At 47.7% G+C, this 25,435-nt stretch overlaps 1 protein-coding gene across 1 annotated transcript; it reads right to left on the minus strand.

The window, feature by feature from the left end:
* Positions 1–675: 675 nt before the first annotated feature.
* LOC144179886 (epithelial sodium channel subunit beta-like) lies at positions 676–25,206 on the minus strand. The gene is made up of 13 exons (XM_077708310.1): positions 25,025–25,206; positions 20,918–20,975; positions 17,262–17,398; positions 12,928–13,040; positions 10,954–11,114; positions 9,846–9,944; positions 8,104–8,218; positions 7,330–7,402; positions 7,205–7,250; positions 5,832–5,875; positions 5,669–5,744; positions 3,302–3,444; positions 676–757 (listed from the first exon to the last, which is right to left on the minus strand). The coding sequence occupies exons 1-13, from the start codon at positions 25,204–25,206 to the stop codon at positions 676–678; spliced, it is 1,329 nt and encodes a 442-aa protein (XP_077564436.1).
* Between the last annotated feature and the right edge of the window lie 229 nt (positions 25,207–25,435).

Below are 25,435 nucleotides of genomic sequence, written 5' to 3' on the forward strand. Positions count from 1 at the left end.
CAACCTCAGCATAAATAATACTAGAGTCCTTCAATGAAAAAGCATTGAAGGACTCTGATAATACGAAAAAATTGCCGCGTCAGATTTATCGGCGCAATCAGCAAAGCTGTGTGTAGATTGCGGAACACGCTTGATAATCACGTGTGTACTCATTCGAATGAGCTGTGAACAGAGGACGTGGGCGAAGCTTCGCAGCAGTGGATTACATGTTTCTAAGCACAATACACTATGGAAGAAAAGCGTAGAACGTGACACTGAAATAATACACTTAATGATGATCGCCATGCTTTTAACCTTCCTAAACCTCTGCTAGCACCACTTCCACGCACAGCCTTGATGTTTTACCCGGAAAGGATTCGGCCATTACTTTCTGGAGAGGTGCCTAACAAATATTTCACCATAATGCCCACCACAATTTTATTTCGCAGGTTGTCGCTTACGGTGCAAATTAGAAAGGATTTCATTCCGAAACATTTTCAGCAAGTGGTTCACAAATGTGCGAGTTACATTTGTTGGCGTGTATTGTTCAAAAGATTAGGTTATTTCCGATGTGTATTAAAGTTTGTGCCTAGTATTTGTAACAACTTAGCTGCTTCATTAATTAGGCGCTTAAAGTGGACTGCTTTCAGCAATACAATGGAACTGGAACACAAACACATGTCCGAGTGAGGCGACTCAGTACAGGGCCATGCTGAACGGGTGAAGGCGGCGGTGAAGAGCTCTGGATATTTGCTTCATGTCTTGCTTCTTGCCATCCCTGCAAAAAGTTAAAGCGTACGCTGGGTAAGTAGCCTCGGCGAAAATCATGTACAGCACCCTAAAAACTTGACAATGTCATAAGAGCGCCGACCGGTCGGATAGTCAGCGCCTTAGGAAAGTACCAAAAAAATTACACCGTCTTCCCGTAGGGGAACCCTGAGTAGCATGAAAAGCAGCCATGGGGTCTATTCAAGTGCCCATTAGTTTTCAGTTCATCGTTTCCGTTAGGCTGAGGTACGTGGCTACCGTTATATTTACCGTTTGGTTCCCATTGTAACTACCACATTTTTCACATTGATCCTTTTCACACTTTTCCCATTGACATTTAAACCATTGATTCTAGGAAACAGCACATAAAGAACATCAGGCCTCAAATTGTAGCAGCTAAGTTTGCCTTGAACTCACAAAGTATGTATGTAAATACGGTTGCAGCCTCTCCGTTCAAAGTCAGTAGGTGCACTTTTGCCTTCCGAAGGATGAAATAATTTCAAACACCGAACGAACAAACAAAAACGAACGCGAACTGATCAGCATTAAACTCGCGTGTATTCGATTTAAATCGTCGTAGAGTCTCGAATGTAGCGTGGATAGCATACACTATCCACGCTACAATCTCATTTCATCATTTTGCTGTCACCATCAATGAGCGCTGGAAGGTCGCCTTGCGTGACCCAACCCAAGTAGAGCACTGCACGGGCCTGATTTTAAGGCCCGAGCCCGGCCCGAGCCCGCTTCGCGAAGCCCGAGCCCGACCCGGGCCCGTAACACCTAGCCCGAGCCCGGTCCGGGCCCGGGCAATCATAAGTGAGCCTGGCCCGAGCCCGGCCCGGGCCCGCCATCTCAAGCCCAGGCCCGGCCCGGCCCGGTAATTTATTTTTTGGCCTAGGGAAGGCCCACGCGTGTGTGACCAGGCCTGGTCTTTGACGCTGAAGAAAGTTTGTTTATTATATTCCGGGCGATCAGACGGAGCATCTAGTCTGTACAAGCACGTCATGAACTGAAACGCAACAAAATAAGGGTTTAGAAGTGCACGTAGCATGTGCAGCTTTCCCGCTCATGGCAGTCCTTTCAACAGCGAATACTTTGCAGTTATTTCGCGTAATTGAAAGTGATTTTGCGCTGCTAATACTGGGGGTGAAAACTTACTTTGCGCGCAGTTTCAACTCTTGCACGTTTTTTTGCGGCTAGGTTCCGGAGCTATGGAAACTATCCCATAGAAATGCATGGGGAGTAAGATTTGACAGCGAATTGCACATAAAATATTCAGAATCCTGGAAAGTTCTCCTAGTGTTTTCATTTCCACGTTGACTTCTTGCTTTGTGCCAAATATCACTTTCCTGAAGTGGTTTCCCTAGGTTCCTGAGAGGTCGGAATTTTGAGCGAGAAAGCTGGGTATGGTTTAGCTTTCACCGTCTGCAGTTCACGCCACATCGGCGTAATAATAGCTCGCATTCTTACACGAGATACACCATCACCTTTGATGACCAGACTCTTGGCAACTTCACGTGGTTGTCTCGGCCGCAAGTTGGTATTGCTTAATTTTTTTAATCCGCATTTGAATCCACGAGTATGTACGCGCGTTGAAATACTTCACCTGTAGTGGTTTTTAAGCAGTGGTGTTCCTGTGGCACGAAAGTTTGATTCCCGGCCACGGCAGCCGCATTTTGATTGGTGCGACATCTAAAACCCACGTGTACAAACATAGACATAGGTGCACAGCTCCAGGATGTCTGAATTAATTCCTTACCCTCTTGGGCATTCCTTGTAATCGTATCTTTGGTATGTTATACACCAAAATATAAAATCTTGATGCAGTACAAGAAATATATGTCATTAAAACTGCAGTATAGTGACCATCAGACCTAGCAAAACACGTTTTTAAAACAATGCGTACAAATAACAGCAAGAAGCGCGCAAAAATAAACCAAGAATATTCATTTTGATGCTCTTTTCTACACTTTACGTCGGACCTATTAACGGCCGTGCCTATGAATTCAAGCCCGAGCCCCGCCCGGGCCCACGGCGTCGAGCCCGAGCCCGGCCCGGGCCCACGGCGTTGAGCCCGGGCCCGGCCCGGGCCCACCGATAATCGACTTCGGGCGGCCCGGCCCGGCCCGCGGGCCGGGTCGGGCCCGGGCTTTCGGACCGGCCCGGGCCCGTGCAGTGCTCTAGACCCAAGCCCCCAAGTACTAGAAGACACGGCACGCTTGGACTACGGCACTGGCCCCCGCCCAAAAGCGGCCCTGCTGCCTGACGGACGACGGAGAGGTCGCCGGCCCTTGATCACCCGGCTGTGGTCAAATAAAGTCTGTCTGTCTGTCTGTCTGTCTGTCTGTAGCAGTGTGGTGCTAAAAGCTGAAACCTTATGACGGGGTTGAATTTCAGAAATAGTAGTAATAAAAGGGCCCAAAAACTCTTTACCATCTTCGCCTGTCTCACGACGAAAGGTGGTTTTCCTAAAGCCTTGTGATGTATTTGACAGTCTTTGAGCGCTTGATGAATTCGAAGTGACAATTTTAATATTGCGAAAACAGTAGCCCACCTTGAAAGAGCAATCGGCTGTACTTTGGTGCGTCTGACGAAGAAGTCCATAATCTTTTTCTCCAGTCCCTTGAGAATGGAGAGGAGGGAAAATCCCAGCCACATTCCCAGGTAGCCGCCCGTGTACCCAAAGGTTTCCACGATCTGGAGGAGAAAGAACTCGACAATAGCAGCTCGGCCACAGCGGGGTAGTCCCACGTATGCAGAATGCACGTGGCAGAAAAAACGTGCAATAAGGGGCCATACGGGGCATAAAGTTTTCTATCTCTCCCTCTCTCCCTCTCTCTCTCTCTCTCTCTCTCTCTCTCTCTCTCTCTCTCTCTCTCTCTCTTGTACGCGTTGTAGAATAGAGTCTGCAGTAAGTGCAGGCGGCATAAGTGGAAGGAGTGGAAAGGACGGCGACGAAACGCCGATAAAAGGGGGACGAAAAAGGAAAGACAGGCAGCCGATGCCTCTGCTAAAAGCGAGCAAAAGTGACCACTGAGTCGGGTATGGTGAACACGGTCGGTACGGTGTAAGAGGGACGTTCGAGAAAAGTCGCGTGGCGGACTTTTGAAGCCCAGCAAGGCGTGCGCATTGGACTGAGCTTAAAGATCACGTATTCTTAAAGATCCGCCAGTGGACCTTCAATAATTTTTTTCTACCGTCGATCACGCACGCCAGCGTTATCCGGATACAATGTAAACGAACGAACAGGAAAACAACCCAGATGTGAATTACTGCGCCAGTGCAACCACGTCAGAATACCTCACTTATCGCACGTAACATTACGCCGTGGTGCTGCTTAAGATTGACATCAAAGAAACGCAAAGGGTAGCTAAGCATACTATTTGCTTCGGTGAGAGCAGTTCAGGTAAAAGATATTAAGGGTGAACACTAGCGGAGATGAAGGACAATCACATTCTAGAAACCTCTCCGTGCTGAGAACGCATTCACCACTTTCATAACGTTTCGGTGTGGTTTAAGTTTAATTTTGCGGTTATTACGTCACCACGTTGGGACATACAGCGCGCACGCTGCGAGTAGTTTAAACAAACTTCAGTGCTATCGTTTTTTTTTGCGGTGCTACCGCCGGCGGCCTCGAGAACAGCCCATGAAGTAGAGGCTCTTACTGATTTTGAGTCTAATAGCAAGGCATCATAGTAGGGGTGTGACATGGGGACCAGTATCAATGCGTACTTGTCTCGACAGTCTGAGATTACTGGTACGTACGTACGTACACACACACACGCACACGCACACGCACACAGACACACACACACGCACGCACGCACGCACGCACACACGCACACGCACAAGCGCACACACGCACGCACACACACACACACACACACGCACGCACGCACACGCACGCACGCACACAAAGTGATCAAAATTAAGTCGACAGGTTTTTTTTTTTAATTAGGGACTTAGATTTACGTGAAGACCACGGCCACAATGACGTTATGCGCTCAGGGGGACACACAATTCCGGGGTAATTGTTGATCTCGGTGGCTTAATGAACTAAAATTGAATAATTAATAGGTAATGAATAATTAACAATATAATATAATTGAATAATAGTGCGAAGTTTAATTGACGTTTGCATGATTACGCATGCTAGACAGCGAAGACTGACGCTAAGCTCCTCTCTTTTGTTCTGCGCTTCGATAGCAGTTCCAGGTACATCAGATTGCGATAACGCCAACTAAGCCTGAAAGGTTGCCAGTTATCACTTTTGCCTGCCTCCACCCCGTTGTCAAACTAAACACCGTACACAGCAGGTACGTCACAAAAGGGAGGAGCTTTGGGCCGGTCTTCGCTGTCTAGCATGCGTAATCATGCAAATAGCAATTAAAACTCGCTGTTCTATATCTCGGAGTACAGACGCGCTAGAAAAATTCTGCCAAATAAAACTACGTAGAAACACAATTGCGTCTAACCTATCAATACAAACATGCCTCCTTACTGCAAGCACTAAAAAGTTAATTATTCAATTTTAGTTAATTAAGCCACCGCCATCAAATAATTACCATTTAATCATGTGTCCCCCTGGGCGCGTAACCTCACTGTAGAGGTTGTCTTCACGTAAATATAAGCGCGTAATTTTAAAAAATCTTGTCGAATTAATTTTGATCACCCTGTATATAACTAGATAGGTATATGTTAGGTCGCTGGAGAGTTGTACATTTTTCTCCGGTTTGCTTTTCTAACATTTCACTGACCTCCACCTCTCACGCTACCTAACACAACTAGAATTACGTTTCAGATGCTCTACCGATCGGGCTATGAGGGTTATTTGTACTTACTGGTGTATTTTTGTGTCTCTAAGAGTATCCTGCATTTTTCCTGGTATAGATACACGCATGCGTGCACACCCAATACTCACTGTAAGATTAGGCTCGTAGACAAAAATCTTTTGGGTGTCCGAGGAAAACTTGATTACCAAACTGAAGAGGTTTATTCTGAAAAGAAAACGAAAAGGATACTTCACAATTGATTTTGAGCGGTCCTGTGCCTTTTAAGTGCTTTACATAAAGAGGAGTTCTTACTCGTCACTGGCGACAAACTTGGACTGGTAGGTCAGGAACTTCGACTGGGATAGGGAAAAGGCAAGAATTTAGGCATCGAAAGATGCCAGTGCCCCTATTTTATCCGATCAAACTACTATTTTCTTGCGTGCCAGGTAATAATTTGCATTTTGAAGCCACGTGGCTTCCGTCACTGATAATATTATCGTTCTACGTAGAGTTTCGTCGTGGGCTCTCAAGGGCAACAATTTTTCGTTTATCCAGAACCCCAGTTTCAGGCAATACTGTGCGCAGCATTATTACGCAAGTATGAGAAGTTTCTTGAAATGTGTTTCGCATCCGCCGCGGTGGCTCAGTAGCTAAGGCGTTGCGCTGCTGAGCACGAGGACGCGGGTCCGATTCCCGGCAGTGGCAGCCGCTCTTCGCATGGAGGCGTAAAGCAAAAACGCCCGTGTGTACGAGATTTCGGCGCACGTTAAAGGTCCCCAGGTGTCAAAATTAATCCGGAGCCCTCCACTACGGCGCACCTCATCTCCTGCGTTTCATCGGCGCGTTAAACGCTACAATCAATCCAAATGGGTTTCGCATACTTAGGGATGAAAACGACCGCATCTCGGTTGTGCTGAACAACTAGGAAGCTGCTCCTGTGACTTCACTGGGAAATTTCTTTTAAAAGGGCTCAAATAATATTTTCGTACTTCTCTCACCGGTTGCGTATATGTATTTTGTTTGCGTGAGTGTGACGAGACTAAATTCCAATTCAAATTGTGCTTTCAATCACTGAAAATACAACTTCCCCGTGGTGCTCATCGTATAACGCGAATCCATCTTTCCTATGCTCCGATGTTTTAAAATGTTAAAAACAGACTTTTGAGTTTCAAGTACTGTAAGGCAATATTATGTCCTGGTTTCATGTGCAGTAGTTACAACCATTGCCCTATTGTTTTAAACATACTTCGAAATTGGCGCTATGTTTTTGCTCACAAATTATACCAGCGGTTTGAAAAAAACTAGCGGCTGAGTATTAATGTCTCTTCAATCGCAGATGCCTCTTCATTTCCCCATTTTCACATTTAAGACCTATTCCATTAGGAGATCTGCGCCTAAAACAAGGCTGAAATGTATTTTTCCGCTTATAGGAAAAAACATGCACATATTTGTGTAACCGTGGAGCCTGGGTAATTCCAACTGCACATTCAGAATCCATTATAGATTTTACAGGGAATAAATATAACATCACATTGTCGACCCTCAGGGCTTAAGCCCGACAAGGAAAAAAGTTTCAGCGGAGCCATTAAGGAGCAAGTCTGTTTTAGAGGGGATCTTCTCTTATGCACCCCTTCGCACTTCCGCAACCGATAGTTGGCGTCTAAAATTTTTTTGGTTTTACTTACTGATGCGACACCCATGCCAGTAAGCCGAACGTCATACGTTGTGTCTCTGTGTAAAAAGAATTGTGATAAATACTGTGAAAGGAACTTGCTCATGCAAAGGAACAGAACACGGCAAATGCGCTTACCTGCAGGGCGCCCGGCACCGTTTTTCACACACTTTGAAAGTGTTATTCTGATTTAGGCTTGACAAACACAATTCTGAAATAGTTAAAAAGAAAAGGAGGTCACAGGGTGTCTCAGCTTAAGGCAATGTCACTAATGCATTGATGCAAATGCTTGGCCTGTTACCAAGCATTGCCGTAGTTTCAGCACTTCCACTGTACTTTAAATACGTATCACGTGACGGTCATCATCATCAGAAGTAGTATGTCAATATCCACTGCAGCACGCATCGCTTCTACAATAGCCTTGAGACCTCTCTGCCCTGCATCATCTTAATCTATCTTTGCAAGTCAGTTTTCGCACCTCTATATCACCCCTTGAAAGCTTGATAGTCATTATGTTACTGAAGTGGTCACCTGCTGTCAGCTTTGCATGGTGCGTCCAGCCCCACTTCTTTCATTTCATCAGAGGGTATTTTTGCAGTTTTCGTAGATCATTTAGTCAAATCATGTACAAGTGGTATATAACCGAGTACAATCCCGATACGTGTGGTGCACCGCCTGAAAGCAACTGCTACCTAGTAAAGCAGTAGCCGGAGGGGGTATGGGTGAATAAAAGGTTTACAATTGTTCTGTAGATTGGGAGCAGGAAATGGTTGAGGCAAGCGCTGGGCAGCGGCTGCCTCACATAACTACACGAAGCCGTTTTACGGCAGTGGTCTAGTTAGCACTGCTTATAATTATGGTACGTGCCATATAACGGAACCCTAACACAGATTATAACAACGAGATCCTCACTTGCGTTGTCTGGTGAACAGCCTTTCATCCCGACGCTACCCGCGAATTCCAACGCGGGGTCGACGCAACCGCAATGCCGCTTTTGCAGCTTCATTTGACAGTCTTGAACACAGGTCTGGAAAAGAATGCGGTATCTCACGTAGCAGCGCATCAAGTGTAGCGTTGAATACCTTTCAGTCTACGAAATATATTGTATTCCAACGACGGGCCTATGGAGCATTGTCGACTTTGGGAACTGTGAATTCGCCATCTTGACGAGAAGCTTTCTTCATATTGGGTGCAAATCTTGCGCTTGATTTCCGGCCAGTGAACCCGCCCCGTCGAATACCGAGGCCGCGTGATAAAGTTGATATCCAATTTGTAGCTGTTCGGGTGAAGATGGCGAATTCCAGGACAGTTGTCTGAGGCGATGATAACAACCTTGGTTAGTGTTTCAGACCTTCGACCACGAATCCCGTTACGTAGCCTCAGTGTACCCGACGTTCGTGGGCTCATCTACGAAATTCCCCGGATGTTAAGGCTCAGCCCTTTTCCGCATCCCCATTGTGATTGCATATCGCTGCTGATTTGAGATCGTTGCGTTGAGATCAAACAAAAGCAGATAGGTTAGATACTCCAAGCGAAAGTATGCTTATAATCACTTCTTTGCGTCTGCTCGCTGAAACCCCGACTGACCGCTGCCATTGGACAGAAACGTACTTTTCATCAACGTTCTCTAAACGTTGGTTTTCACGTGGCTTTGACATTTAGCATTAAGCTATTACAAGCACATTGCCAGCATTCTGTGGAACCGTCCAGCAAGAGTAGTTGAGTTGTCCAATCGCTCGTCTGCTATGTGCGTGTGGAGGCGGTTTGCGGTCGGACCGTCCCCGGCCGCAAGCTCATAAATACACGAGGCCGGTTCGATTTACGACTCTGGACAGTCCGAGGGCTGCCCGGGGACTCCCCTCGGACAAGAACTGCGGCGTACACGAATGCATGTAAAATATAATGCCGGCTGGTGTTCCGAGTCCGCGAACAGTCCAGGACTTATAATGGCGGTCCGCGACACCCATCGCAGACGTGACCATTTTCTGTATGCATCCTCAGCTGCTGCATCTTTTGACGAGCTGATCACTTTGTAGGTCATGGTTCGTGTTGTGTTCGGTTCATGCCAGCGTGATATTGTTCCGAGGATGATGTGGTGAAACCTCATGGCTGCCGCCTGAGAGACCAAGGGGCTATGTGCCCGCGCCATGCCAGCTATGCGCCTAGCGCTGACAGGGAACGAAGAGGAAGACGAGGATTTCCCTCTCGCTCGTATTGCGGCCATCTTGTCGGACTGGTGACTATTTCCACTCAGACTGATTTTGTGTAAATACCTGCTAATACACCAGTATTCCTTGCGCCTTCCTCGTAACAATATGACAGCCTGCTCGAAACACACCATGGTGCTAATTTGAGTGCCATATGGTCACAGACCAGGAACACCTACGGGCATTAAACAAAAAAGCACGTGCGTATGAAAGCTTCGGAGTCGCTTAAACGGCGAGACACATGCACGGCTCCAGATGGAGCTTTCCGAACGTGTCAAACATGCTAGATATCTTGTCTTTTATGCAAGGTATGGCATTTTCGTCAATGAATTCGTTTCACTTCGCTGTTATAGCAAAAACATTCTTGTGACAACTATCTGCCGAAGTTTTTGAAGCTTTCTTCAATTCAGTGACGAAATAGGTTTGACACATTCTCATCGTACTCACGTCTTGATTCATGAATCCACCGTATGCTTTATTCTTGCCGTACTTGGCATAGTCGGTGCACTTCGAGGCGTAGGGTGAAGGCAGCCGTTTCACGGTTTGCTGGTGATGAGGGCGATGGTTAAACGCAGAAGAAAGTGTGGCGGAATACCGCGCAATACAAAAGACACTAAAAAAAGATGGTCCGGTAAAAAGAACTAAGTATCTCGACAACTATAGCGTCAGTCCTCGAAATGTCATTCGCATCACCAAAATCCTCACAGTCATAGTGCCGCACTGATCATCATGTCTCTCAGTCACACCATGTCGATGATTTTGTGTAGGAGCTGGTACGCCCGCCTTCATTTTTGCAAGGATAGCTCTGTATGGCAAAGCGCGGTGAACGCATTGAAATCTGAATAACTTCTTTGCGCGTATGGACGAAATGGTTCGGACGCTGCAACACTTCTATAAATGATGGTCAAGTAAATGCATTGCATTTGAAACAACAAGTATATGAACATCCTGTTTCCGATCTCGTGTGCCCCTGGGGCGGTATAAAACGCGTTTAGTTCTACACTGTGGGGGCGGCACAACACCTACCTTACTCAACATTGTCAGTGTCTGCGTGAGCATGCCACCGAATACAATCGAATGGCAATGAGTGCACACTGGGCGAGCTGTGTGATTGCGCAAAGGAAGTGCTGGTAACAGGTGAGTTCAGCAAAGTGGCTTGCAACCCGAACATTGCGCGCTTTACGCACAGATAAGTTAACCTCTTTAAGGCTCAGTACCGCTCTGCCTAAACGAGCAGGAAGTATGGATTACCAATTCATATGGCGTTTTGGTTATTGGGGCCATAGATGTGCATTAACAGTGCCTTGAACTTCATTTAGCGGCCACTAATTAGCATATAAGAAACACAGCTCTGCACCTGAGCTTGTGTTTCAGTCATGTCTCACTTTATCAACACACCTGCGTACCATTGTCGTTCTAATTGCACCCCGCGCACCGATTTGACTGAATTTCGTCATGTTCCTGAACTACAACGCCAAGATTGAATTCCCTTCACAGTGCACACAGCCTGCTTTATGCCAGAAGGCAACTAAACCAGCGAACAAACGAGGCGTACCTGCGTGATGGATAGAATGTAGGCGATTCCAGTTTCACCCACAATGGCGGACAGTTTGTCGGGAAGGCAGGTTTCGGGTCTGTGCACGATGACGGGAAATTTCCCCGTTTCTTCTATCGCGGCCAATGCTTTCTTGGTCCAGTACACGTCCATCTCGAGCTCTGGCAATGTCGCGGTGGGAATAATAGACATGACGAGGTGGAACACTATTTTAGTCTGGCCACGATGCATACAAAAAGCAAAGATGAACAGAAAAACGTCCACTTAAGCTAAAACTTCCTTGTTAGACATCATTCATTGCATGAGCAGATAGTAGTTCCCTTTACGTCGAAAACTGCGTTGCCAGACTTAATTTTGTAGAATTTAAACTAGAGTTAAACCTGGATGTAATGAACCTCTATGTAACGAATTCCTCGATTGAACGAAGTTTTTTTATTCCCTTTTGTTAGTCCCATAGACGACATTTGTTTACGAGCTCTATGTAACGAAGGCGTTGTGACGGTTAAGAAGTAACGGATCCGCTACGCTGACGATCCACTGTTTTTGCACGTTTTCTGAAAAATTGGCTTGAAAAATGCCTTAATCTAGCGAACTTCGCCCGCACCGAAAACTACCGTGCGCTTCCAGTGTCAGTGCGGTGTCGGTTATGTGCTAGGCCCGCTTGTCTGCGTGTAGTCGTGAGTCTCCACTACTGTCAGTGATGAGTCCTGCTGCCAGAAAACGAAAACTTTTGTCTTTTCAAGACAGGCTCGCATTTTTAAATGCCGTCTCCGCCGGCGAGAAAGAAGAACGTCCCCGCCCGGTACAGTATCCCAGCTATTACCCTCTCAACAAGTTTGCGGCAAAGAGCACCAAGTTTGCGAAAAGGCGGCCTTTCAGCATAAGTTTGGTCCTTGAAACGGGTTAAGACACCGAAAAAGAGGTAAAAGTGATACTTAAGTTACGCTTGTGAATACGGGGGTAAGTGGAGCGCCGTGCAGTGACTACGTTCGCGGGAAAGCAGCAAGCTCAAATCACGCAGTTTTTCACTGACCTTTAAGGTTGAGTTCGCCTTCACTCATGTCTAGCATTTTGGTTTGGTTTCTGTTTCATTCACGCGAGCCTTAACTCGAAACATGCATGCAGCGAAAACCTGCATATAACGAAAAAGTTAGAATTTTTGTCAACTCCGTTATATCCAGGTTTAAGTGTATTTAGTTTCTTGTGAATGTTATCTACCGGTTATATTCACCGACAGCCAGTGAGACAAACGTAGTGCCAGAAAGAAATTTGTAGGAACTACACCTGAGACTTTATTACGCTGGAGAGCGTGTGTATACTCTTCTCTACAACAGGGTACAGGTACAGTGCCGCGATCAATGAGGCTTTAATAATACCAATTGACCTCGGACCAGTTACAAGTGTCGTTTCTAGCTTTGCCAAGAAATAAATGTCGCCCTACATCAAAATGTGTTGCCGCATTTCTGCATAACATCCAACTATTTACATCCGTGATAAACACAAATTACACCTACTAAAATCGACGCCAGAAAAACAGCAGAAACGTCTAAAGATCGGCTCCCGTAACGAAAAGCGCCCCTTTACATTTGCATCAACTTATATTTGCCCACTTCGTTTCCCCGTACGCAACTTTCTGCTTAGTCGAATCTGTGAAGACGAAGCTGTACTTTTTCTCGGCTAGCCGAAATGAGAATTGAGCGAAGTATATGAAAAGTCAGATTCAAAAAATAATAGCCAATATTAATAGCAACAATAACACGAAATAGCGGGCACAGAAAGTTAGGATCGCAGGTTGTTAACAAATATTTCTTCACGTCTAAGTCTATGTGAAGAACAAAGCTTGAGTCATTATGTTTTTAATTTTGTGTACCCTGAATAAATATGTTGGACACACTGAACAAATATATTGGAGGCTGAACAAATATGTTGTGATTACAGTGGTTGGAGAAAGATGTGCAGCTTGGGTCTACTTACCCCAGGTCCACGGAGCCTTGCACTGCTGAAACGGGCTCCCATGTTCACCATACTCTATTAGATCCAAGGTGTAGCACATGTGATGTGGGCGGCGGAAGTAGGTTCGCGCAATGCTGCGTGGGGGAGAGATTGCGCCGGCGCCAACATTTAAAATCGGCGAAACCTGACTTCAGCGTCAGCTCAAACCAGCGAGGTTGTCGGTTCCAATTGTAGTCCCACTCTAACGGTCCCCCCGGGTAAGCTACGTAAATGCCACATCTTGGAATCTTGGAAATGATCTTACAAGGTATTTGTTTATATATTCACTCATTCCTGCGAACGCGGGCCCACTTTGAAGTATGTCTTGGTAAAAATGCAAAACAAACATAGGCTGTATCGTGGACTCAGCCGCAGTGGGGTACAAACATTATGCGCGTGCTTCAAAGTGTGCACAGCCTATAGGCTGCAGAGATGCCGTAACCAAATGCACAATGCCTGCAAAAAATGCATACATGCATAGCTTATGTTAGTGTTACGTCACTACCATCTCGAAGTACTGGCTGTTTGCTTTGTGATGTTCTCGTATCTCCGTACCCTTAATCGTGGCAGTGCAGCAACTGTACCAACAGAGTTAACAGTACTTCAAAGAATGGGAAAATATACGAGAAAAAAAAAGATTTAGAGGGCATGTACGCTTAGATCTTAAGATGTGAGATGCGATAGTGCTACTTCGTCGTCAAAGAAGCGCTTGGGAACGGAGCTATTTTATTTGCTATCCATGCTGTCCAAGCTTTAATGGTTAGCTGAGGCCGCCATACCAGCAGCAACGTTTTCATACGCCTCCGAATACTAAAACGATGACTCATCGTCGCAAAGGCTGGCCGGAGGTTGGGGGGGGGGCGGAAAAGAGGTAACGTACCCAACGGCACAGTAACATGGCGCGTGCTGAAATCACGTACCAACCTTTTTTTTCCGCACCGTACTATTATTGTCCATGGGGCAATCGGCCTGCCTCTTTCTCGAGGCGGTGTTGCAGCAAGCGATTGACGAAATCGAGAGCCAGCTACAGGGGACGGGGCTGGTGTGCTCGCCGGCGAAGTCGGAGCTCCTGATCATCCCGCCGCGCGGGCGGAGCAGGAGCGACGCGACCGAACCGAACATCAATCTGAGGACGAGGGACGGGACCGCCATCCCGCACGTCAAGACGTTGCGAGTGCTGGGCTGGCACATCGATGCGCTCAGGCCCAACGGATTCACGATCAAGAAACTAGACGCGAAGGTGGCGACGGCCATCCGGCTCATCAGGAAGGTGTCCACCAGACACGCGGGGATAAAGGAGGCGAGCCTCCTCCGGCTCGTACAGTCGTTTGCAGTCAGCCACGTGGCGTACGTTGCGGCGTTCCACGAGTGGAAGGTGGCGGAGCGTCAAAAGCTGGACGCCATCATACGCAAAGCGTACAAGGCGGCGCTAGGGCTCTATACGCACACCAGTACGGAGAAGCTTTTGGAGCTAGGGGTGCACAACACGCTCGATGAGATAGCCGAGGCACAGCATATGGCGCAGATGGCAAGGCTAGCGCAGGCGAGGACAGGGCGCTCGATTTTGCAGAGGTTAGGATACCGCGAAAGGGGGTTGCACGGGGACGGGGGCCGGGCGTCGCTGCCGCGTAGGCTGCTCTGCCAGTTGCAGGTGCCGCCGATCCGGAAGCACATGCATCCCGAAGTCAACCAAGAGCGGAGGATCGCGAGGGCGAAGGCTCTCACGGCAACACACGCATCGACAACGGTGCTTACTACGTCGATGTGGCCAAGTACCCGGACAGGCCGGGCATGTATGCGGCTGCCGTGGTTGCGGCTACCTCCGGGGAGCTGTACACGGCCGGCAGCGTCCGTGCGCGGAGTTAGGAACAGGCCGAGGAGCTAGCCATAGCGTTGGTGCTCACGAACCCGAGGTGTTCAACGGTGATCAGCGACTCGCGGTCGGCGATCATGAACTACGCTACGGATAGAGTGTCCCCGTGCGCAGTAAGGGTGTGCGGGGCCCTACAACCACGACAGACGCCGGCGACGCTGAAATGGTTTCCGGCACACGTCGGCCCGGTCATCACGGTCGAGAACCGCAATGAAGGGGCAGACCGAGCTGCGCGCGCGCTCACCAGTCGCGGCGCGAGCCCGGACCCCCCGCCGATGGAAACGGAAGACGACGAGGCGACGCCGCTCACCTCGTATAAGGACACTCTGGAGTGGTACAGGGGCAACAGACAGGTGTTCCCGCCGCCCCACCACAAGCTTACGAGGAGGGAAGCGGTGACGCTGCGACAACTACAAACGTGCGCGATGTGGTCTCCGGTGATAGCCAAGCACGTGTGCCCGGACGTGTATCCGAGCGATGTGTGCGCGGTGTGTAGGAAGGACAGGGCCACGATGGCTCATATCCTGTGGAACTGCAAAATGAACGACGGTGCTACAGAGACGTTACCGCCGCACCTAGCGGATGCAGTGGCAAGCAAGGACTACGACGTGCAATACAGGGCCGTCCAGCAAGTGTTGGAGGCTCTCGAGCGTCAGCGGCAGAAAGCACTGTCCCCTCGGGGGCTGGGTGCGTGTAGGTAGCCGATGCCGAGGGACCGACTGACACGACGTTAGGCAGCGTCAATTTTGCCGGACATTCAAGATGTTATCTCTCTCTCTCTCTCTCTCTCTCTCTCTCTCTCTCTCTCTCTCTCTCTCTCTCTCTCTCTCTCTCTCTCTCTCTCTCTCTCTCTCTCTCTCTCTCTCTCTCTCTCTCTCTCTCTCTCTCTCTCTCATTTTTGATACTCTGGTTGTATCTGGGTATGACCACACACACACGGGGACACCACGGCCAAATTTCTGGGACAAATTACACAGTTTCAGGCCTTCTTACCCTCCATGAGCTCTTGTGAGTTCGAATGAATATACGGGTTATGACACGATGACCCCCCTCTAACGCGACAAACATTGCTTGGGACATACCCATTTCGTGCAACGTCTTTTTTGAACGCCTCACTCAGTGCTAAATTTGGCCCTGATTTTGCCATGCCTGGCACGAGAACTGTGTCATCCGCGGACGCCACACATGCATGCTCGAGTAACAGTTTTACTCTAGACAAGACATTGATACCAATGTAAGGCACACGGGTATAACGCTTTCAAAGATGTAAGCAATATTAGCATTTCGTGTTTTCGTTGAATGCAGTTCTAGTAGGCAACCGAACATAATGACAGGCGCTTCACGTAAAAAAAGATTTATATTAAATCTCGTCACGCAATGAAAGCGGAGCCACGTTCTTGAAGCTGCGAACGATTATTGGAGCGAACCTGTGCGCCGCAAAAATACTTAGACAATACACAATCGCTTAGAAGGAGCAGTTGACAAAGTGACGTGCCCAGACGATAGTCGGCGAAACGAGTGCTGCGGCGTCTACCGTGCGAGCATCTATCTTTCCCCGTTACTCTTCGTGGAACTCTTTAATTCGAGCGAGGGCACTGGCGATCAAAGAAGAACATTGTAGTCTATTGACGACATGGCGATACATTCGCCCTATCGAATAAACTAGCCTGCGCGGCATACAAAGCAAAGGGGAGGATACCAAGGATGTGACACCCCTGCCTTGACAGATAACAAAAAATCCCGGCTTTATACGTTGTCTATTATTGTTTTCAGTGCGATATTTCGACCTCGGCATTGACACTTGTTTTAAGCCTCTATATAATGTATCGATCCAAATGCGGGTCCGATTGATTACCACAAGTGGTAGGGGCTGCCTACGCAAAGCTCGACTGAATAATAAATTTTTAATCACTTTCAGTTGTAACCGAAGTGGAGCTCTTGACCCTTCGTCCACGTCTTCAAATAAAAATACAATACAGTTGACAAAAGGCGTCAGCCAAGGGCAAGAGCTTATCAATCGATGTTTCTACAAGATGTCAGTTCGAAATAAACTGAGCAAGCGACGTTTGGTAGATGTAGAGGTTGGTATTTGGTATATGCGCCGCACACACGCACGCACACACACGCAGGCGCACAGACACACACACACACACACACGCACGCACGCACGCACGCACGCAAGCGCACGGATTCCTTGGTTGTCGCCGGCGTTCGGACTACGATTCGACCGTATGGAAATAGAGCAATCGGATAGACATCGGCTTTATAATACGCAGAACCCAGGTTAAATTCCGGCCCCTGAAGCGTTTTTTTCTGTTTCATTTCACCCACGATCGTTCATCATCTTCATCAGAGAAAGTTGGCTTTTCTGCAGGCCGTTTTCGCGTTACCGACGCCGTCAGTGAGAACAGTAGAGCTTCGCTTTAAAATGGGGCGAACTTACTTTACTGTGCAACGAATGGTGACGCATGTGGGGTCACTGGAACGGAGGTGGCATTCGACCATGTGGGCTGCTGGAACGGCCACCTTGGCCCGTGCCTCCAAGTCGTACTCCAGAGTCAGCGCTCGGTCATGATGAAGCTTGCGTACGAACGGGAGGAATAAAATGAAACACCCACACCATCGAAGCCTAATGTAGAAAAAAAACTGAATCGTGGATAACTCATACTCCCTGACGTGAAAACTAAAAGCAGCTATTTGGACGTGTTTTGCGCTTTATGATGTACTGAGAGGAAAAAAAGTGAGAAGCGAATGTATTGGCGTACAGGTACAGAGACCACAGTTTTTCGTGTTACGGTGAAGAGAACACTGAGAGCATGGCTTGGGCTGACAATGCGCTATGCGGCGAATAGCAGACTGAGCTGAGTGCACGTTGCGACTTCCCGGCTGATCAGAAGGTCGAGGGAAGAAGCGAGCGGGCGACGAGCGAGCGTGTTTAACAGGAGTCACCTTAGTTAGACAGACCTCTGCTCCAAGAATAGACGAAGGTGCGCTAGCCATCACAGAGATACCTATAGCTTAGTTCACGCGGCGCTATTTTTCCCGTGCACATTGTGGTGTTGGTGGTGTTAAACATTTATTTCGAGCGAGTGGAGGCTCGCGCTCGAAAGCGGAAGAAGCCGTCTCTTCAGGGCCCCTGCAGTGGCTGCTGTCCTGCGTGCCCGGTCCACCAACTGTCGCTGGTTCTCAGGGTCCGATCTGCACAGCGCAACCTCCTATACTGCTCGAGGGGGGGGGGGGGGAAGCCCACCTGGTCTGTTATGGTGTTATATGTTCGTTGCAGTGTGGGCATGTTGGTGGATATATTGTGGGGTGTATGATATGCAGGAAGTTAAGGTGGAGGTATGCGCTTGTCTGTAGTTGCCGGGACTACTGCGTCTTCTCGGGTGAACTTCGGGTGCGGTTGTGGGTAGGCACATCTGGCAAAGCGGTGGTGTTGCAGAAGTGCACGGAACTGCGGCTGGATAGGCTGTTGTTCACGGGGGGGCTGGTGCAGTGCCCGGGAGTGCACGCTCGGGCTGTAACGTGTGCTAAATCGTTTCCATCGAGCCCTGCGTGATTTCGCGTCCTGATTTTCACCGTAGGGTTTGTGGAATTCATGTGCTTTTTTGAGTGTTCGGAGGGAGGAGGTTGACATGCGACCGTTACCGCAGTAACGGTCGCATGCAGTAACGGTTCTGCACGCCTGTAACGGTTCTGCACCGCAGTAACGGTTCTGCACGCCTGTTGGCAGTCCGTGGTAATGTCAAAAGGTTGTTTAGTATTTCGGGACGCAACCGCCAGTGCGATGTTCGTTTCTTCGACTTCGACGATGTTCCTAGCTTTTATGGTCGAGGTGAGAACATCCCCTGAGCCGTCGATGACGCTTACTGTTGTTGCCGGGTGGGATGAGTAGAGGGCCGCGCCCGTGAATTGTACGTGGGGCGTTCATTTTACTTGCGTTGCAGTAATTGTACTCGTGCTTGCCTGCGCTATACTTGATGCTCGGGATTCTTGCTGCGCGGGAACGGACCAACCCTGGTGAGCTTACGGGTGTCCTGTGGCACAGATTCCGGTCGAGGGTGATTGGTGTCCGCTATCTGATAGCCTAGCTGTCTCAGCACCGTGCGGCCGGTCGAAGTATTCTGGAGCCGCTCTACTTGACTAACGAGGTGGGCATCATTTATCTCCAGCACCTTGTTGTGCACACCTATAGGGCTTCCATCTTGCTTGTGGCGGTGTGAGGACGGAGGCCTAGCGTTTGCTGCTACGATTTGCGCAGACGAATATCTAGCTTATTCCCCTTGGTTTAAACGCGAGGTGAGGGGTGGAGAACAACACATGGCTGACATCCGGGGCTTGTACAGTTTGATGACATCATCGTCCTTCATACCGTGGGGCCTATTTGTGACTCGGCTCACCATACGCATGGTTTTCATTTCTCTCTTCATCGGTTTTCATCCTCGCGCTCTTGTTGCTATCCCTGTCGTTCGCTATCCGCGTCCTCGATCGTCCATTGTGCCATATTATCGTTCGCTCAGTTATGAATGCCGGGAGGGGCGTTGGAGAACTGCGCTATCTCTAAGGAGATTTTTGGCACAAACCAATCGCACAGCTTCGTGTTCGCCAGAGGGTTGACATATATTTCTACTACATATAGTCGAAAACGGTGCACCAAATGCTAGACCACGACAAACCCTGACAAAAGCCTGCCTGAACACTTCTGAGTTTGCAAGTTCTCTAAAACATTGGGCGGGGCAGATGTTTCCTCGTAAATGGAGATGCGATTGTGCATTGAATAGTGTCTTGCACTTGGCCATGGCATCGACATTAGCTAAGATTTAGCGAAGAACTACTTCGGTAGAAATATAAACGCACATTTGGCGCAATGATCTTAACAATGCACCAAGGAAAGTTCAGTGAAATCGACAATTGGGCTAGTTGCTGTTGATACATCGTTAGGCAGCGCTGGAAACGGGACGAAAGCAGAGAGGACACACAGGACGGCGCTAACTCGCGTCGTGTGTGTCCGCGAGTTAGCACCGTCCTGTGTGTCTTCTCTGCTTTCGTCCTGCTTCCAGCGCTACTTAACGATGCAAGGAAAGTTCTTCTAATTACCAGCTTGGCGGGTCAAGGGCCTCCGGTGTACTTCCCTTCCTCCGCACTGGGTTGTATGCCGGTGAGCTCCCTGCTGATCTCAAAATATCCTTAGTGCACTTCCGTTCCTTTTCCCTCAAAAGGTGAAGCTGGCTGTGTCGAAATCCAAGCCAGCTTTCACCTGCCTTTCTAAAAGAGTGCTACTTAGAAGCTATAGGATTATTAAGTTTGATGGAAAGGCTAATATCCCATTTACACCAAAGCATGAGTGGGCCACAGCACAGAGACCCAGATTCGGCGGTGGAGCTAAGAATGGCTACTGCCGTCACTACAGGCCTCCCCCCACCGTAGATGTGGTTTTGCTGTACATTGCACGAATAGGTTGACCATGTGCAGGATGTTTTAAGCGTTCTCACGTTGCACGTTTCAGAGGGTCAACACGTAGCCGTAAATCGATGCTTAAAGGAGCCATAAAGACAAAACACAAGTTGGGTTTATTAGAAAGATTGCTTAGTCCCGATAACAATGACACCAATATGATCACAATCTTCGAACAAATAACGGAGATATTAAAGAAAACGTGTGAAGCAGTCGCGACCCCCTAGCCAATTTCCCGCAACTTTTCTATGACGTCACGGAAACTTGTTTGTGCCATTGGCGGCCGCCTAACTGACCTGTGGTGACGACAGATGACTGGACGTCTGTAATGGGTCCTGTAGTTCCATTTGACCGCATCACTTCAATGCTAACGTACAGTTAACGCACTGAAAATTACATTTTATTGTTGGCCCGTATGACGTCATTCTTGATTATAACACGTCACTGTGGCGCAAAATTTGAAAGTTTTTAAATACTTTTTGCTTTTTTTTTCGTTAAAAAAACATCTTTTGTGGCTCTAATGGAGCTGAGTGAGATACTGAATCCTGGTTCTTTCAAATTAAACAAGGTTGTATTTTGTCTTCGTGGCTCCTTTAAGATGGACTGAACAAGGAACGCGTGATAAACGAAAGTGTTCGAACGTACCTGATCCCCGTCTCCGCAGTTGCCATTCGCCAAGGCGCAGAAAGCCGATCTGTTGATCCTAGAAGTCAGTGTAAGACAAAGCCATGTCACTTCATTTAGTTTTTCGTGACCATAGTGGAGTGCTTCACTTAAGTCGATCAGGACATTCGGACTATGTTCTGTTACACTGGCACTAAAAATCGTAAGTCTCGAACACAATTTATGCTCTAGGTCGATTTTCGGGGACGTTTAAAAAGGAGTAATTGCAACTCGTTGCGGTGGTGGCGTTCAAGTATTTTCATCTTTACGCCATAAGTCGGGCACAGAATAAAAATAACAATTTTTTTTTTATTTCTTAGAATCTTAGTCCTTCGAATCGAGTAGAGCAGCGAGTTATCATATGATTTTTGTTTGCGACAAAACGCATTCATGATGCAAGCAGTACGCGGTGAAATCTGGAGATACGGTCAATACCGCATTTCGCTGGAACTAGCGAAAAGCCGGGCTGACGTGTTCACTGAGATGTAAAAGGCTGCAGGCGGCACATGTTACTAGCGAAGTATGCCTCATGCGTTCTGAAGGAGTTTCGGGAGTTACAGTTTAGGAGTTTCCCAGCGCTTTCTTTAGTCAAAATAAAGATTTATTTTCCCTGAGAATATTTCTGCCGTTATTACGAAAGTTCCCCTGTGAAGTGGAAGAACTTTTGTTACCAGCACTAGCTCATATCTTATAACAGGCCACCAATTTTCGGCATTTGGCTTCGCTTATCTCTAAATTTTCAACGGATTTCACGACTTCGAGTTAACAAGGGATTACTGTATTTATTTTTGTAGCGAAATTAAGATCTTTGATTCTGACGTGCGTGCGAACTGCCCTATATGCTACAGGTTAAGTGGCTTTATTTTTTAACATCGGAGCTGTTCTAGCGCTGGCCCTGACGACAGACAGTCTCCGCTGGTATAGCGTCACGTTCTCTCTGGAGCAGGTTTTTCCGCCGCAGAAAAACCAGTTTCGAGTGTAGAAAAAATTATAATAAACAAAAAAAGACCTTAGGGCCTTCATACAAGATGGCTTACATTGCTCTCGAAAATTTCTCCCGCGCAATGCTTTGTGTTTTGCGTTGAAGCCAATTTTAAGGGGGTCGGTGTAAGGTTGGTCTTTGTAAGCTGACTTTTCCACATTTGGTGTTGCACAGTGAAACAAGGCCACGTACGCAGGGAGTATGACTACAGAAAACGGCTCCGAATCTCGTCTTAAGGAAAGTATTCCGAAACAAATTATACAACTTTATAGGCGCTAAGACTACTCTATTACGGCGAGTTTCATTTACTTGCCATAATAAGTTAGTTCACAGCGAAGTTGTAAACGTTGCAGAATTACTGTCTGCTGTCAAAGCACGGCCATCTACGGAGGGAGCATGCTTACAGAAAACGGCTTTTTGCTGTTGTTTTACTGGAACTATACGAAAACAAATCATATGACAATTATCCTCCAAGACGACTCTAACATTACGGAACACAGCTTCGCTGGTCATCCTTCTTTGACCCGCCGCGGTGGCTCAGTGGCTGAGGCGTTGTGCTGCTGAGCACGAGGACGCGGGTTCGATTCCCTGCCGCGGCGGCCGCTTTTCTGGTGGAGGCGAAAAGCAAAAATGCCAGTGCGTACGAAATTTCGGCGCAACTGAAAGATCCCCCGGTGGTCAAAATTTTACCGGAGCCCTCCACTACGGCGCGCATTATCGCCGGCGCTGCGTCGGCGCGTTAAAACCTATGATCAATCAATCAATAATCCTAGACAACAAGAAAACATAAGAATAACCAGCTGAACCTTAGCTCACACTGCGTTATACCCTGGCACAGCCGAGCTAAGCCAGTGCTTTTTTTTTTTTTTTTTTCAGCGGTCGGCGTTCGCTTTCGTCGTCCCTACAATCAACCCTGAAATAAATAAATCAATCATCCTTCTTCACAGAGTGGAAGGCATTGCCTTTCTAAGTGCAGATCATTTCAGGGGCTCGCCTTGTCGTAGTACCTCGCTGTCACAACGTTACGCGACCGCCGGAATCTGACGGTGCAGTGAGATAACGGGCCGACCCAAGTAAAGCCCCACGGCGAACCGTAACGGCGTAACACACAGGCTTCGAAAACCAAGCGGTTTAATAGTCGTGACCGCTCGAAACTCCTTAACCGCTGACGCTTGTCATACATCTCCCCGTTGATGAGTGCAAAAACTGCAGGTACCTTTGAGGCAAAATCTGTGTATATAACCAGCAGCCCCGCGTCCATTCAGTTAGAAACGCCCGTTTGGTTGGATTTTATGATAGTAAGTGAAAAAAAGTGGGCGCCAAGAACGACGCGTTCCAAAACTGCACAGTAAGGCGCCGGCACGTGCGAAATCCCCCTCGAGCTGTTACAGGAAGCGGGCGCGCAAGCACTGCGAAGGTGGGAAATTTGAATTGCATTTGCCAAACCTACGTTCAATTCATTAAGAGAGGAGTGACACAGGGAGGCGAAGAGCGTGATGGGTGGCAGCAGTCAGAGGATAACGGCGCCACATCCCGTTATGGCGAATCAGTGCTCAGCACTTCCGACAGCTTTGAGGCTGAGTGGAGCGGCTTTAATTTTTTAATTCAATATCGACATATCGGCATGAGTAAAAAGGGGGAGAATCTACACGTCAACGTAAATGTGCCACATTAACAATGTGACCAAAGCCCGTCCGTTTAGAAATCACATAAACCAGTTACTGCACTCTAATGAAAATTAATGGCGCCGTTTTTTAGTAAAAATACACGTTCGAAGAATTACCCGGTCAGTCAAGGTTATTTCTGTACTGGTAATAATGTTAGGAATAAATTAACCATATCCCGGCTTTAAAGCTTCGTTTGCTAAATTCGTACAAATATTGACTCGCTTTCTGTTTTTATCCATGTGTTACGATTACATTCATCATGTTAATGTGTTCACTGACTTGCAGTTACACTTGAGCAATGTGATCTTTCTATGCTCGTGAAAGTAGAGGCTATTCTGCATTGCGACTGGTATAGCAGCTATAGGTACAAGCATGGTTTTAGTTAATTTCGTAAGTTATAATACACGAATAAAATGATCCTCATCATCATCAGCTGCAGCAGTAGCCCACTCAGGTCCACTGCAGGACGAAGGGACATCCACCTGCTCCTGTCCCGCACTTCTCGACCCCACAGTTTACGCCCAAATTTCTCAATATCATCCCTCCATCGTGTTTTTGGCCTTCCCCTTCTTCTAGGCCTATCTCTCGGTATCCACTCTGTTCCCTAAACTATCTACCCGTCCTCAGTTCGACGCACTACAAAGCCATCCCAAGTCCATTTCTTTTTTTTTTTTAACTATGATGCCTTCCACTCTAGTTTGTTCTCTGACCCAGGTAGCTGGTTTCCTGCCCCTATGTGTTACTTCTATGATTATTCGTTCCATGGCCAGTTGAACCTTTGCTTTGACTTATGATTTTGCTTTCCCTTGGTTGAGTAAGGCGCCAAATTCGAGCTCCGTATTTCATCACCAGCAGTATGCACTGGTTGTAGATTTTTCTCTTGAGTGACACACGTAGCTTACTTTTTTATTATTTGGGAGTGCTTGCCGAGTGCTCCTCATCCCATTCCTATTCTGCGCCGCATTTCTCGCTCATAGTTGGGGTCAGCACTAATTATCAGTCTGAGGTAGTTATATTCGTTTACTTCTAGCATTTTGTTTCCCAAGCGCTCGGCATGTTTATTCCTCATTACTTTAGGCTTATTCATATCTATGAATGGATTGAATTGAATATGCTCGAGCTAAGACTAGCATCCGCTTTACTAGCACATAACACGAGCGTGGGCGGCCCCCTTGTTTTGGCCTGAACGACTGTAAATGTATCAGGCCAAATGTATCCGCGCGAATGCATGATCCATGATTCGTTTTTGAGTTTTGCGTACGAGGGGCCTCGTTTACGTTTAGCGCCCAAGACGCCAACGTCATTTCACTAAGTGAGACGCGCTAAAAACAATGAAATACGAATCTAGTAATATTCACGTGTTCGGGCCCCTTTTTTCTCTCTCGTGGGCGCAGGAAAGATAACGAACAAATGTGCGCACTCGACGCGAGTTTAACTTGCCAGTTCTCAACGCAGACCGTGACGGCAGGAAACATGATTCCTCTCTGCAGCTCCTCGACGACTGTCACGGAGAACGGGTACTGGAAGTACATCTTCAGCATGATGCCCGTCTGGGAGAGGAAGCCAGCCAGTGAGATGGTCCATATCGCAGATCGAACGATGCCACGTTCGGAAATGTGCATCTGCAACAGAAGCGCGCAGTGTGAACGGGCGCGAGTCAAATCGATGTAGTCTGAATTTAAACCAACTTGGCTGCAAAGGTAAGCTTAGCAAAAAATCCCTCCAATGATTTGCAAGGAACGCAAATCATGCGTCGGCTCATGTAGTTAGCTGCAGTTTGTTTCTGTTACCCATCTTAGCTCCAGTACTCTATATATCAGTACGCCCAGAGAAAGGCACGTTTATGTGTGG

This window comes from Haemaphysalis longicornis, unplaced genomic scaffold, assembly GCF_048455015.1.
Source record: "Haemaphysalis longicornis isolate Haplotype H1 unplaced genomic scaffold, Haemaphysalis longicornis Haplotype H1 scaffold_4, whole genome shotgun sequence".
NCBI lineage: Eukaryota > Metazoa > Arthropoda > Arachnida > Ixodida > Ixodidae > Haemaphysalis > Haemaphysalis longicornis.

Excerpts from the sequence above, each read along its gene's own strand:
- LOC144179886 (XM_077708310.1), bottom strand. The coding sequence starts at position 25,206 with ATGCACATTTCCGAACGTGGCATCGTTCGATCTGCGATATGGACCATC. Across the intron at positions 8,219-9,845 it reads GTGGATTCATGAATCAAGAC|ACCTGTGTTCAAGACTGTCA; the intron begins GTGAGTACGATG and ends ATTCTTTTCCAG. Across the intron at positions 5,745-5,831 it reads AAGTTTGTCGCCAGTGACGA|AATAAACCTCTTCAGTTTGG; the intron begins GTAAGAACTCCT and ends TTTTCTTTTCAG.